This window comes from Anser brachyrhynchus (genome assembly GCF_964034855.1).
Source record: "Anser brachyrhynchus genome assembly, chromosome: 24".
NCBI classification, from domain to species: domain Eukaryota; kingdom Metazoa; phylum Chordata; class Aves; order Anseriformes; family Anatidae; genus Anser; species Anser brachyrhynchus.
In genome coordinates, this window is record NC_137717.1 from 2,585,894 (window position 1) to 2,601,354 (window position 15,461).

At 44.3% G+C, this 15,461-nt stretch overlaps 1 protein-coding gene across 7 annotated transcripts in view; it reads left to right on the forward strand.

Moving 5' to 3' along the window:
- THRAP3 (thyroid hormone receptor associated protein 3) overlaps positions 1 to 15,461 on the forward strand; it is a 34,176-nt gene that overhangs the window by 3,187 nt on the left and 15,528 nt on the right. For 3 of the 7 annotated variants that reach the window (XR_013941856.1, XM_080567367.1, XM_080567364.1), the window contains exons 2-4: positions 1,773 to 1,838; positions 7,544 to 7,629; positions 15,253 to 15,414. Coding sequence is in view for 5 of the 7 variants with exons in the window: in XM_080567367.1 (XP_080423493.1) it covers positions 15,278 to 15,414 (137 nt within the window). In the remaining 2 variants the exon portion in view is untranslated. Of the gene's footprint in view, positions 1 to 1,772; positions 1,839 to 7,543; positions 7,630 to 7,936; positions 8,498 to 15,252; positions 15,415 to 15,461 lie in introns of those variants that run through there. The other 4 variants (XR_013941857.1, XM_080567368.1, XM_080567365.1 and 1 more) reach the window with 2 other exon arrangements.

The following is a 15,461-nucleotide window of genomic DNA, read 5'->3' on the forward strand; positions in this document are numbered from 1 at the left end:
TTGTAGTTTCACCACCCTCACCCTAAAAGAACAGCGCAGGTTTGCCAGCAGCTTGGTTTTTAGCCCACTTGGCTTTGTGTTTGCAAAAAGGCAGTTGGCCGTGTCACAACTTGTTAATTGGTTCAGCAGCTACATAGCCCCTGGACTTCTTTCCACACCTGGAAAAGTTTGCACGTGGAGCCGTGAACCGCTCGGTGTGCCAGGACAATGCCCTAAGTTTGGGGGTCGTGGTTTCCTCTGAATTACCACGGCCCGGGGAGCTGCGCGGTGTGATGGAGCTGGAGCCGTGCATTTATTTATTTATCCACGCAGCTGAGGGCACGGGCAGAGCGAGAGCGCGAAGAGCAGAGCTGGTGGCTCCCAGGGAGCTGCGGTAAGGCGATTCTGCAAGGCTCTGTCAGCAGGGGGTGGTAGGCGCCGGGGTTGTGCTGGTTCAGCCCTTCCTCTGCCTGCTTCCAGCTGGCCCCGTTCAGCTTTGGGGTCGGTAGGTCAGCAAAAAGGCTCAGCCGGCTCAGGAGTGGGGCTTGAAAGGGGGTCGTGAATTTCCATCGTGGGTCCCCGAATGAGGGGAACAGGTTCAGCACCAGGGCTCACCTCCTCCTCCCTCTTGGTGCTGGAGTCACCCCGAAGCGGGGACTGGGATCGAGGGGGTGCCATTTTGTGGGTGGCAAGCTGGGTTTGTGACTCCGGAGCCTCTCCTGCCCCGAGGGAAATCCCCCTCCCTCCTCAGGGGCTGGCTGACAGCGGCGGTCACCGCCGTTAGGTCCGAGACAGCGAGGAGTTCTGCTTAATTTAGCGTCATCGTGTCAGAGCTATGAATAGGCGAGGCATGGGACTGCGTTCCGCGCCAGCTGAGCGCTGTGTTTGTGCCCTCCCCCTCCATGGTAACCGGAAGCTGTCGCATCCCTAAAAAAAATAACGACACCGAAAAATAAAAAAAATAATACGCAGACAACAGCCGGTCTGGGGCGCAGGGCCCCGGGGGCGCAGTTCCCTACCCGGGACCAGCTTTCTGCCAGCGCCCTCCCGTCCCGTCTCGCAGGAAAATGCTCGGTGCCTTTCTCCCCCGCTGTACCCGTGCGAGGACGAAGCCTCTCTGCAAAGCCCAGCTCACAGCTTCTGCTCCTTGACACGAGAGCAAGTGGGGCCGCTCGCCGTTTCATCTCCACATTCGTCACCCGGCCATTTTTAGCCTGTCCTGATGCAGTGTAGGGTAGCTGCGGGGGGGGGGGAGTAAGAAAGAAGAAACTCCGTCTGTGAAGTGCGGGTGCTGTAGCTTGTGTGGCCAGCCAGCACATGTCCTCCCCATCGCTGTTGGCGTTTCGTTTTTACCTTTGGTTGAGTGCAAGGAAGAAATGAAAGCTGGGCAAGTAACCCCAGAAGTTTCTCTGCTCTGAGAGTACAAATAACGATGGCTTGGGGAGTGGGGTGGGGGCGTCAAGCTGAAATCCTGGTCTTAAGAGGCGAGGTTCGGTGTTAACAGTGCTAACCTGTGCCTTAACAGAGGATCGTGCGTGTGATATCATCGGGGGCTGGTACCTGATTATTTTGGGCCCTGTGAGTTATTGCAGTTAATTGCTCCTTTAGGGCTGTGGATGAGATCAGTTCCCTGAGTTCAGGGTCTGCGTAGTCACTGTCTGCTTGCAGTGGGCATCTTTGGGTGGCCTTTTCTACTGGGAAACAGTGTTGGGACGGACAGGTAAACTCAGAACCCAGTGCTGTGCTTGTCGTGTCTCGGTTGGTTTAAATTTGGTTTTTCCTTTTCTCCTTAGGTGAGAGCTCAACCGCTTCTCATAAAGCAACGTTCAGAAACACCATTGATGGGAGACCTATTCGAGGTACGTAACACCAAGTCACGGACATCCTTTTCCGTGTTTTTTCCCTAAGGTGACAAGACTCAGGTTGAGGTAGGTAATGTCCAGTGTTGGCTTGATAATAAATACGTGAATGGGTTTGTTTTTTGCAGCTTATAACTGAAAATTGCCAGAGCCCACGTTCTCTTAGGTTAAATGTGTGAAGAGTGTTAATCCCTCAGTACAGACCCAGTTTGGGGGCTGTGTGTTTCAGAAGGTACCCCAAATTCAATTGTTCTTACCAGTACTTACTGTTTCTTTGGGAGCATGACTTCCAAACTGTTTAAAGCGCCCTGTGGTCACTGTAACGAAGGAAATATTAGCGTATGTGGTGTGCTGGGTTCCAGACTGCGGGGACGAGAGCGAGCTGAAAGCTTCGCTGGAGGTCACGGTTTATTCCTCCGTTGCTGCACGGGGAGTAGCACAATAACTTCAATTATTCATGGCTCCGAATTCTTTTGGTTAACTCATTTGTGAATAGTTTTCATATGTAAAATAAGTTGGAGCATTTCTTGCTTCTCTTGCTCTTGGGGGTTCTAAAACTACAGTCACAAGGATTCGTAGGCCCCCAACAGTTTTGACGAGGGTTCAGTTCACATCCAAGTACCACTCAAAATAGTAGGGCTGCTCTGTGAGGAAGCAGTTAGTTTTGAGTAAGATCTGAATTTTCTGCTTGTCTGCTCTTCTGTTCCTGGGTTGTGTAGGTCTGGGAGAAGAAAGCTGTTGAAAGGTTTTTCCCTTTTTACTATAGATTTTTTTTCCCGTGTTTAACAGGAAATCCAGCTGCCTGACTTCTGTTACAAAAACATGCATGCTGATTTCTAATCAGCTTTTTCTTGGATATGTTTGCATTGAGCTCCATGTCACTAAACAATCTGAATAAAAACAGAAGACTTCAAGCTCAAGGATGCCTAAAACAGTTCTTAGCCAAGTAACTAATGTCAGAATTAGTCACCAGTCAGTTTACAGCTGGTCAGATTATTTGGAACGGGATTGTTCAGCACAGCAATCTGCAGAATCTGTCCTTTCTGGAAGAACCTGTAAATAATCTTCCAGCCATTCTATAGAATCTGCTTTTAATTATCTGAAAGCAACGCTGAAACTTAATGCCAAGCTTTTTAAAATATTAGTTTAATTGTCTGAAAGCCCAGGCATACTTTAAGGAAAATCTTAATTTTGAAAGCAGATAGAGTGGAGAGAAATTGGAACAGCTATTGACAAACTGAGGCTTCGCTTGCCATGGCAGAATAATCGGAACTTTTTTCCCCCGAAGCGTGTTTGGCATGTATTGAAGTAGAACACACTGTTTTGAGTTGTTTTGTTTTTCGTTTTAGCAGTGTTGTCCAGGAAAATTTTCGCTGGGGAGGTTGGTAGGTGTACTTGCAGGCTTGAGTTTGACTTCTGACATTCATCTCCTGAAAACATACCCTGGATACTTGCTGTAGGAAGAGGAATCGCTCTTCTGCTCGTTACCTTAATGAAACTTTAACTGCGTGATTAGAAATGGCGTTTTAATTTGCAGTCCGCCGGGGCGGCAGTGGGAGCCGTGCAGGTGGCTCGTTCTCCTGTCCCCTGAGCGTTCTGTTGATGTCGAGGGCCTGCTTAATGTTTGCTGCAAGACCAAGCCTTGGCTGGACGAGGAAGAATCGAGTAGAAAGGGAGGTTATTAGACTTTGATACCTGAGCTAGTGAAGTCAGAGTGTGCCTTCTGTACTCTGTGTGTTACCCCGGCACTTCTTGTGTGCTCTGATGTCCAGATACCTGCAACTTTTTTCACTTTTAAGTTCTTTTTTTAAGAAACTTGTGCAACTTCAGTGCCCAGCTTGCTGGTGAGCAGGTGTAGCGTAGCAAGGTTAATCTGTCGTGCTTTTGGACGGCTCTTTGAGAACAGGAGATAATTTGCTTCAATATATTGATATTTGTCAAACATGACTCATTTAGGAATATTATTTTCATCTTTTAACCTACTCTAGGCACCTTGGTAGCCAGAACTGCTGTGGTCATGTTTTATTTGCTCTTTGATAAAACTTCCAGATCTGGTTTCTTGCACTGAGATTAGGACTGCGATTTTTAGCTCAGATTTCATCGTTAAGAGCAATGTGGTTTTGGTTCAGCAATAAAACACGGCTGACACCGAGTATTAACGCTGATTTCCACGGAGGGGGGTGACCGTGGTTAATGGCTGGTTAGAAGGGAGCGCCAGATAAATCCTCCTGTCCCAAGTGGGCTGCGAAGCCAGTGCTGCTGCTGCTGGAGTGGCTTTCTGCAGTCCAGGCAAACTTTCATCTGCTCGGGCTGGAGGATCCACGGGAATTGGAGGTGCCACGTGTCCTCTCACTAGTTTTTGGGGGTTTTGGGGTGTTGTGGCCGCGTGCTGCTGTGCGAGCTGCCCCTCAGCTGTGAGCAGCCTCGACAGGTGCAAGAGCCAAGTGCTGCGGGGACTGCGGCGAATTAATACACGGGATGAAAAATAACCCTTTGGAGCACTTGCCGAAGAAAATAAAAACTCATTCTTTGCCAGATACGTGTCTAATAAACGACGTTGCTCTGATTTGACACGGGCATTAGGGTGCTTTTACTGCGAGTAGGGAGTCTGAGTGCAAGGGGAAGTGCTGAGCACCGAATTTATTACAAATTTATTTTCGGTGTGGTTTTTACATTAGCCCAGCAGCTCATGTTCGCTTATTTAACCAGTTTGTTCTTGTTGGTATCATTCGGTGTTCAGAGCGCGATTTGGTATCGGACAGTGCAGCTCGCATTCTGCAGCCAGGCATTAAATTGAAATGAGACCGTGCTGAAATGCGTTTGAAGAGACGCTGGCGGTTGTTGAGTTTTATTCAACGCATCTTTGAGTTTCCTAACTTGTGTCACTGTATGTTAACTAACATTTGGTAGTCCTTACAGCACTGCTCTTGGCCAACTCTCCTGACATCCACAGATGCCGCTTACCTCTTCAGCTTCCCTGTGGGGTAGATCAAAAATCACCACTTCTGTGTGTTCTCAGGGCTGTAAATTACAAGATCATGTATAGGACTGCGTTTTTAATTGCTTGGTCAGATTTTCTGCCTCTGTTAGGCGTGGATTTCAGTAATTGCTATTGTTTAACTTCACAAACAGCTGATTTATTGTTTTCACTTCAAAAAGAACACAGGGCTGACTTTTCTGTTCATTTCAACATTTTCCAGTCCTGCTATCTTCCCAGAGTGCAGATTGGGAAATAGGGTCCGTGAGCAATCCGTAATTTTTACCTTCTGGGATTTTAAACTTGCAAAGAGGGAGCTTTTTGGCTGGGACAAAGGCTACTGCAGTTTAAATGGAGGAACGCCTCTCAAATGTCTGATCCAAATGGTAAAAAGCTTGCTTTTGTAGAAAATGAAACTAACTTACTAGGTGGTTCTGTGAGTGTTTTCATAAGGGTATTTCTGGAGGATTGCTGTTTTCTGCAAAGTAGACTGTGTGAGATGTTTTGTAGGATTTTTTTGTTGTTTTGTGTTGAATTAACTAATCTCATTTGTGTCTTGGAGCTCAGGATTATGAATTGTAGACTTGGCTGAAAGATTTTTTTTTTAATTATTCACTGATAATGGAGGCTATTATGAGCAAATCAAGCAGCAGTTCAGCTGTTTCTTCCCGAACTGAACATTTGTGCTAGTGGATGACAAGATGCCGAGGCAGGAATGTTTTCACTAATGAGGTAGTCTCATTTGTGTTGGGTCTTACAGCAAAATAAACTATTTTTTTTCATTAAATGCTTGCCAGAAGGGAGCAAGTAGATTTGTGTTTTCCTACAGCAGTTCTATAGGACTTTATACAAAAGCTCTTACAAAATATTCAATATTTGCAACTTAATGTTTTGTAAATACTGTGTAATGAACTGAAACTGCAGTAACAAATTTTGCAGTGGTGTGCTCCTTTCTAAGGTATGTACATAAACCATTTCACTTGTTACCACATCTTCCAAGTGTTTCTACTTTGTCTGTAACACACTTAAGCGCGTCTTCCAGGGACATACCTGCTGTGTTTTCCTCTTCGCTGGCAGGCTGGGGTAACGTGTGGTGTTAGCAGTCCCTAATGGCATGCCAAGGATGGAGAGATTTCAGCTGTAACCCTGCTAAATGACCGCTCTGTGCAGGGCTCTGGTGGTTCTGCTCTGTTCTAACATCTGCGAGAGGTCTGAAATAATAATGAGTGCTGCTTGAAAGACTTCAAAGAAGGAGTGGAGGATGGAAAAAGACAGTAATTAAAGTAGCACAGGCCAGTTGGAAATAGGAAACAAATTCCTGGAAAAAGGCATTGTGAAAACAAGAAATGTTCTTCGTTTGACCCACATCTTGGCATATAGAAATGTTCTTTATAGTGTTCTGGGATATGAAACTCCTGGGCTATGGTTTCTGCTTGAGCAGCGAGCGTTGAGCACGTTTCCTACCTTTCTTTCCATATCTGGAAGAAAGGTTAGCTCCTAGTTGTTGTGTGTTGTCTTGGTTCTCTTTTTTATTGTAGTAGTGCTCTAAGATGAAAACCGTATTCTTCTACGGAAGATAATTCAGCCCAATCTTTAGTTGGATGACAAATATCCGCAGCGTATCGTAACGGGAGTTTGTGGTAATGTTGTTTGGGGAATAAACATGAAAACAGAAAACATGAAGTGTTTTCATCACAAAGCAAGAAAGAATGGTTATAGCCAATTTTTCCAATATCCCCTGCAAAAGGCCGAATGTTAGAGGCCTTTCCCCAGAAAGCAAGCTTTTTCTCTTTAACCCTAAAGACAAACACAACAGCATTAAAAAGTCAGTGATATGTTTTCATTTTGTTCCCCCAAAGTTGGTAAACGTGGTGTAGAAGACACTAAGCCTTGGAATACGACCTTCCCTCTTGGATGAGAGTAGGAGTTGGTTGCTGTTTCAGAGCAAGAGTAATCTTCAGGTAGCCTTTGAAACCTTTTGTTGTTCAGGGAAATAAACAGAATGGTGTATCTTTGTAAGTATATCTTTGAACAGGTTTATTTTGTGGTTGAACACAGAGCAAATGACATTCCTGCTGGTAGCTCAGGGGTTTAATAGCACGGAGTCATTTATGAGGATCTGTTTACTGTTGTTTTCTCCTTAAAAAATTTACACCCCCCTAGCAGTGCACGGAGGAATACTGAAATATAATTATTGACCTGTCAAAGCTCTGACAGCTCACAGGGACTAGTGGCACCCTTTGAAGACAGTGCTATGCTGATGGATGAATTTGTCAGGAAAGCAATTATTTCTTTTGGCTTCTGGGTCCTCTTTAATGACATGGGAAAATACTGAGTCCCGACTCCAGTAAGACCGTACAAACGAGCTGAGAGAAACTGCTTCAGTACTGCTGTGCAGATGGAATGAAAACTTAGCATGTATGTAAGAGGGGATGGGATGAGGAGCGGGGCAGGCAGAAGAAAGGAGGAGGAAGTAGACGTAGAATTTGGAAAGCTTGAGTCTAGAAACAATGTTCTTCAAAACAGTCCGTGAAAGAATTCGTGGTGAAATGGGCAGTGAACTTCTGCAACTACATCTGCTCTGTTAAAATGTTTAAGATAACGGTGAGCGTTCTGGGTACAGATTTGAATGTCAGCTTACGGAAGCTAGACTGCTTTTGATCACTGACAGCAGTAAGTAAAAGAATGTAAATAAAAAGTGCTTCAGTGCCTTTTCTTCTCGTTTCAGGTTTGTTTCCTGATTTCATAACTTACGAAGCTGAGACAGTAAAAACTGACTGTTGAAGGGTGCAAGGTGTGAATCTGCTTGAGCAGGTAGGCATGCGATAGAAAATAAAATGTTCAAAGGTGGTAAAACTGCTTGTTCTGGAATATACCTCCCGATATCCCCTATATTCTGGGTGTGCAGCATGTTAAACTTTATTGGTTAAATTTTTTTTTTGGCTGAAGCATTGCACTGGTTTCAGTCGGTGGCCACTTGAAAAGCAGCATAAAATTTCTACTTAACTGTTCTGAATAATCCGATTCTGAAGCCTAGGTAGGCAGTGGAGGTGGCTAGCAGCAGTAGACTTGACAGTGTGTTTTTTCCATTGCTTGGAGCAGAGTTGAGCGCTCGTTTTGAATTCTGTCAGAAGACATAAAACTGGTAAAACATTAACATCTCTGACACCGTTTCATGACAAAAGCTTGTCTTCGGGCAAAGTCCATTGAAGTGGCTTGGTAGGAGCGTTCTCTATTCCAATTTTCCTCTCTTTGAGCGTTATGATGGGTTGCAGCAAAGATTTAGAAATGGAGAAGGCAAACTTTAATTCTTGAAATAGCCGCCAAACTTTAAGAAATTTTGTCAGAGGATTCCAGGCTGCTGGTTCTCCATCTGGAAACCCTCTGCGTGTCAGCAGGAGCAATCGTGTCCCTTTAAAGGTAGAGGTGGAGTCGGTGCCACGGGAAGGCAACTCGGGAGCTGGGAGCAGGGAGGAAATTTGAGCGCTGTTGGAGCAGGTTGCTAATGAGGAGTCTCCATAGCACTGTGTAAACGCTTCTGCTGTAGTCCCCTCTCAGGACCAGGCACGCTTTATCTTCTGATGCTTTGCAAAGCTGCATCCCCCTGTGAGCTGAATGAGGCTGTGTGCATGGCTTTGGGGGCACAGCGTCACGCTCAGTGGAAAAACCTAAAAGGTGTAAGGTAAGTGAGCAGCCCCTGCTGCCTTCGCTGGTCAGCTTTGCTTCATTTACAGGTGTCTCTGTAACATCAGGGTAATTCTTAGCAGGTTTTATAAGAATAGATTCTTTCAGAACAATTTTTTTTGTTTAGGAGCTGAACATATTTTATTTCAGTAAGTAAATCATTAATTCTTAGAAGGACTAAACGTGTGCCATAGTATGTTTACAACTGCAGTGTTAACATAGGGGAGATGAAGTGACTCCAATGCTTGGTTTGTTTAACCTCTTGGTTCCCGATTGAGCATAGAAACTTGGTTTCTATTCTAGTAGTAATTACCTCATGTTAGGAATTAATCATCCTTTTGAAAATTGGCAAAGGTTAAAAATAACTTCTAAGGCAAGGGAGCTTTTGGCACATGTACCGCATGTACCATGCTAGTGTTTGGCTAGTAAGTGCTGCGGATCAAAGTAAACTGTAAAGACTCTTAAAGAGCTTAAAGCAAGTGATACTTTTAAGGTCTATTTTGGGACCTTCTGAGGACTTACACCTCTTGTTAGTTAAAGAGGCTCAGCTTTAAAATTGTGACTTAAAGTGGATCATGTCTACTCTTAAAACAGTTGTCAAGCTAGCCCAAGGTTGGAGGGAGCAGTTCTCCCTTTCTGCACCTCTGTAATTGCATGACTGTAGATGTTGGTATTTACTGTTGGTATTTAGGGGAACTATTTAAAAAAATAATAAAAAAAATAGTGTGTTAAGTTTTTGGACGGTATTTAGCTCTTTGTGCAATGTAACATAGCTGTAATTGTGGGCTGCAAGCCACTTCTGCTGTGCTTTGTCAGGTCAGCTCTAACCACGTACTTTTTCTTGGAAAATGATTTATCTCAGAAGAGACACAACCAGGAGGAGCCGTGGTGAGAACTAAATTCTAATGGTACTGGCCTATTAAAATATTTCAACTCGTATTGAATTCAGGCTTGATAACATTAACTTAGAGCTGGTATTATGTTGAAGTGTAGCTTGTTCTTGAACCTCAGGGCTGTCATTTAATAGAAAGCCATCCTGAAATTACACAGTTCGTGGGATAGTTTTGTAATCTCCTTCTATAATGTAGCTTTTCCCTGACATTATTATATCAAAGCCCCAGAGGATTTAGTTGGGAGCAGTTTTATGATTTTGGGATGCAATTTAGATCATCTTCATGCTATTCAGTTGTTCCTATTACCATTGTTTCTTCTGTTTTGTTTCCATGTTCTGGTTTAGTGTGCTAGGTTTTTGATTGGCTTTGGACTGATTTTTGGCTAGCTGACCTTGGAAAAGTTGCTGTTTCCACAGATGTATTTAGTGAATTAAAAGGAAATATTTATAAATGGGCCTTTCATACATTCTTTCCCTGAAAAATGACCATGCATAGGAGTGAACTTTGCTGTAGCAGTGGTAGTGCTTGTTGATTTCCCCTGGTGCATTTTTTTTTCTCCCTTAATAGAACAGGCAACATTAAATCTTTTTTTTTTTTCTGCAAACTTTCTTCTGTGGAATGATGTTAAAATACTTTAGTGGAATGGGTATAGCTTTGTTAGTACAGTGAAAGGGGAGAACGAGAACGTGTAACATGATCTTAGAAATAAAAACAAGCTTCCCACTTCTGGAAAGTACCAGCCCGTGATGAAGTATGGCCCTCTTTCCTAGCAGCTGCCCCCGTGATCAGCATTGTGCTGTTCCTCAAAGCGCCTTGGCAGTCGTCGGAGCGTTTGGTAACCATATATGTAATTTGGCTGTGTAGAGCAACTGAAAGTGAAAACAAGTCAGTCCACTGGAATTTCCTTAAAATGGATACAGAGAGAAGTGCTCAATCAGTCGTGTTTACATAGCTGAATGTCTCTATTTTAAAAAAGGAGGTAAAAAAAAGGGATAAAATTCTAGTAATAGAATCCCCTCTTTTTTTTCCGGTTGCAATTCATCAGTCCTTTTTGCTGCAAATTGTTGATACCAATTCAGTGCTCAGCTAACGCAGATTTCGTCTTTGCAATCCTCTCCTCGTTCCCAGAGCAGGGCCGCCTTCCTCCCGTTCTAGAATGCGGGGAGCGAGCGTTGCAGGGTGTTTGCTTCACAGATGCTCAGCTTTTGGCAGTTTGTTTTCCTCCTGCCTCTTTGTTCACTTTAGGATTTGAGATGCTTTTTAGCCATTTAAATAATTAAAGTAACTCGGCATAAACTCTGGACCGTCACAGCTACTATTGATCTTCAGTTTTCAATGATCTCATGGATTTGAACAGTGTTATTTTATTCTCTCCTAGGGCAGCAGAGGCTACGGACTTCTGCATACTTAAATGAGCAGATTCTTACATGATCTCAGAGCCACAGACAGTCACAGCTTTCACAGGGACTGCTTTGGGGTCATGGTTTCTCAAAAGTGTATTGAAAAGGGCAATTTAATGAGCTCATGACAGCAGCTCTTCACTTAACACTGGAACTATCATCCCTTTGAAGGAATGAATGTGTAGTGACTCCTTTGCAACAGACCTTTTCACCATGTTTTTGGCATTACCACCCTTTTATCATTCCTTGATGTTTTCTAAATACCAGTTAAATAATACTAAATACCAGTTAAGGCTCAGGCGAAGTCCAAACCAGCTTGACCTCGAGCATCTTCAAGTCAGGAATGTTGCCGTCAGTGAGGCGAGTTGTTCTGCGGGCTGTTGCGAGTCGCAGTGCTCTGTCCCTCCTTTCTTACGCTGGTAAAGTGCCCTACATCTGCCTGAACCCAGAAGCGGAGAAGTCTGCTGTCAGGGCCAGAAGTAGAAGCAAAGTCTTTACTTGTTTTTCTCTTCTGACTTTGCTGCGGCACTGTAGGACGGAATAATCACACAAAGCGTATCCTGAAAGAGTGGGCGCGCAAACCACGGCTGGCACTTCGGTGCCCAGGTCTGCCAGGCGGCTCTGCTCGGCGGAGGTGTGAGATTGATGGAGTGCAGTTGCTGCCTGCCGTGCCTGGGAAGGGGGGTGGAGGGTGAGGGGAAGGGGTGGAGGGTGAGGGGGAGGACAGGGCAGCTGCAGCTCGCGTAGCAGAGAGCCAGGCAGCGTGCTGGTGGAATCCAGCAATATTCAGTGAGTGTGATTGGATTGCAGAGCTGTTCTACTTCCTTGTGATAAGGCTTGCCAGCTAAAATTCAGCCTCCCTAGCTGCTTCTGATAAAGCTAGGAATTTTATTTATTTATTTTTGCATCAGGAACCTGTAGTAGATTGAACTGGGAACTGTCAGGCTCCGAGGGTGATTTTTGCAGTGGTATACCTGAAACCGTGACAGCTCGGGTTTCTTTTCCATAGCTGCACTGCACGTAGGAGCTGCTGTTTCTCTCCGGCAGATACTGGGCTCGCTTTGCCATGACTGTAGTTGTGTAGCGTGCATGGTATCAGCAGCTTGCCTTTGTGCTTTCAGAGTGTGTATCGCAGCTGTCCAACGACTGCGTCTCCACCAGGGATCCGGTGACAGGAGAGATGCCGCTTAGGTTCAGTAAAGCCGTCTAATTTCAGTCTGTTCTGAGAACCCTGATTGCCATGGGAAGGTGTACATTAAAAACACTGGATAGATTTTTACTAAATGATCTTTTGGGGCTCTCATATGTATTCTGAGATTCCTTAAGTTATTTGAGAGGAGGATGTATCGTGATTAAAACTGAAGTGCTGATAACGTACTAGAACTAAATAGGCACTAATAAAAAGCCAGCTCTTAGTTAAGCATGTGTTATGTTTATTCAGTAATATATTTTTATTAATACAGTCGCAGTTGTAGTTTCTGTTTGATCAGAGAACCTAAAATTCCACCTCTGGATTTATTACATTGCACCTGGAAAAACAAAGATGCTTAAATCTTTTCTAGGCGTGCTGCCTCTACCTGGAGCTGGGATAACGTAGTGGAGGCTGATTTGGAACAGATTCTGGCAAAATCTGTTGGAGGGAAACGAACAAAAAAACAATGTTTCACGTTATAGGAAGTCTTAGTGACCTGCCAATGATGTCTTTGAGAGGGGGATAGGTGACAAATCTTAAATAAGAGAACAAAATATAATAGCAAGTCGCCTTTTAGTGCACCGATTTAAAATTGAGATCAGATTTCCTCGCGGTGTTACTGGCAGCCTCCATGTAGCTCATGTGGGGGTTGCTTCATGTGAGAGTTGGTTCTGACTGCTTGCCTGACTCAGATTGCAGTCGGACGGATCTGCAGAGAAATGAATCAAACACGGTCAAGTACGTATGACGATCGGTCCAACCCTAAAACACGCTCTGCAGAATTACGAGGATCGCTTGCTAGCCCTGGGGATGTTTCCTGAGAAACCAAAAATATGTTAAATTGTAATCTGGAAGCTATGGAGAGTTTTCTTCTCCTGAAGTATCGTTTTTCATGCATTATATATAAAGTTCCAAAACATGAATGAAGCTGTCTACAGATCCCCTTTCAATGATAAGTCAGGATAAAGTGGTTTTTTTCAGTAACCAGAATTTTACTGTTGTACATGTGTATATACAAGCAGAACTGTAAACCTGTCATTACACCATTTTCCCCCCTTTGTCCAAATTACGTATGCAACATTTCCCTAACTTTGGGACTTTTTGCTAATGTAATTTCTTGGAAGAGATTTAAACTGCAAAGGTTTATGAAAGGATGTTCCTGTCTGCCACGTAAATATAAACGTTTCGTGGTGCTTCCTGGAAAGCCAATCCATTACTTCTCTCCGCTCTGTGCTTTGTTTTTCTAATGAACTAATGTCTTTTTTTTTTTTAATTTTAATTTGTTTTGCTGCTGGATCAGTTCCTTGGTCTGATTCATCAGCACAGAAGTAAGCAACTTCAGGAAGGGGATGAAGGGTTTTGATGGGACCTCTGTTTATGATTTGGTGATGGTACCACATGCAGTGCACGCTGGACTGTAGCTCAGCTCTTTTGCTTCCCGATTGCCTTACCCTCATCAAACTGCCCTGCTGCTGAAAGCAGTGCTGCTGTCTAGCCAGGAATTTGTCTGCTCCTCTGTGCTGGACCTGGGATTTACATGGTGAGGAGGTTGGTTGGGTTAGTGCATTGATCTCCTTGAAGTGTGAGGGATTATATATATATTTTTTTGGTGTTAGTTTTCAGGTAGTGATACAACTCGCCGAGTGCTTGCGCTGTTGTATAATCCAAGCCAACGGAAACAGCAAGAGCTCTCGCCACGCCACAGCGCGGTGTTGGGTGTCCTGATGGGATTTCAGTCTGCTTAGAGAGCAACGTGCTAAGAGGGAAGCACCTGCTGAAACCTGTCCAAAACCATCACTTGCTTTTCATGCAAAAATTGCATTCTGTGATGAAGCTATGGTCATCTAGTAGTCTTGCTTCCCTTCACGTGAAGGAAGTAATTCAGGTGGTGGGGTGAAGTTGGTGGCCTGTTAACAGCAGAAGCAATTTATTTAACATTTGTAAATGAAACGTGGTTAATGTGAGCAGGTTTTCTTCTCAGCTCCACTGCCTGTGGAATTGCAGAGTTCAGATCTTGACCCTGCCCACTGGTGTGGAATAGCTGAGGATCCAGACAGCAGCTATCAGTAGCATGGCTCCCCTTCCCACCTGCTGCTGCTCCCTCCTGCTTCTAGGAAGGGAAATAGAGCCTGGGAACGTAACCGGAGGGGAGGGAGCACAGTTCCCTTCCTCTCCTCCAAGCCAGGGGCCAAAGCCTTTTCCATTTCAGCTGCGGAACTAAACTGAAACCAATGGGGAATCTGAAGCTGGAGCGTGTTTCGCAGCACGATCAACTTTTGAGTTGTAAGGAATTTTGTTTGTGGCTGGATACAGAAATTAAATAGGTCAGCTATTACTACAGTTTCAAAGCACTGCAAGTGCAGAACAGAAATGGCATGAGCTCTTCTGATCTGTCACTCTGGTATGTTAGGTTTGCTCCCAGCCCTTCGTGGAAAGGAGGTCACAAAATGTGGTTGTTCGTACCGTGCAGGGGAAAGTTTGTGAAGGCCCCTGTCGGAAGCTCCCTGACAAAAAAATCTGACCAGTTGAAAGAAACACAGCAGTTTTAATCCTACCAAGATTTGTCCCAACCTTCAAATGTAAACCGTATGCTCCGGCCCTTTATGTTAACAATTATTGTGGGTTTTTCTGTCCTGAATATTCCTGAATGTTTTTCTTTCCCTGAAGGTAAGAGGTGATGAAAGTCCTTTAGAAAATCTTGCATCTCGATACAAAGTTTTGCTTACAAGCTGACAGATCAGATAGTCGTGTAACTGAAAGGACTATCTGGTCAGAGTGTATGCCCTAAAATCACCTCTTAAGGGACTCTTGAACCTGTACCTGGTTACATTCCTGAAAATAACACAGATAATTCTTATGCGGTAGCTACTTTGAGTCACTTAATACTACAAGGTATTACCTTCTATCTTTAGTATTTGAATAACTCTGCGAATATTTGGAAGGACATTAAATTATTTTGGCTGCACTACAACTCCCCGCTGGATGATGCACTGAGCACAGCAACTGCGTGAACTGCACAGACAGGACACGTCTTGGATTTAACCTGAGTGTTCATAGCTAGACAGATCTGTGGAAACAGGGTTATTAATTTATCTTGGATTATTGTTTTTGTTTGTGATTCCTTCCAAAAATTACAGGAGAGTCTGGGGGATGAGAGAGGTTGGCAGATAAGCTTTATTTTATTTCTTCAGACTGCCAGATGTTGCCTGTTCTTTCAGGTCTACAATGTGACTTCATTTTTCAAAGATTATTTCGCTGTTTCCTTTAGGTGTAACTGACAGGTGCTTGCAAAGATGTCTAAAACCAACAAATCAAAGTCTGGATCCCGTTCTTCTCGTTCAAGATCCGGATCAAGATCTCGCTCACGTTCCTTCTCCAAATCTCGCTCGCGTTCTCGTTCTGTCTCACGGTCAAGAAAACGCAGGCTTAGGTAAGTGTGTGCAGCTCTGAAGTCTGTGGGTGTGGCTGTGTTTTTTC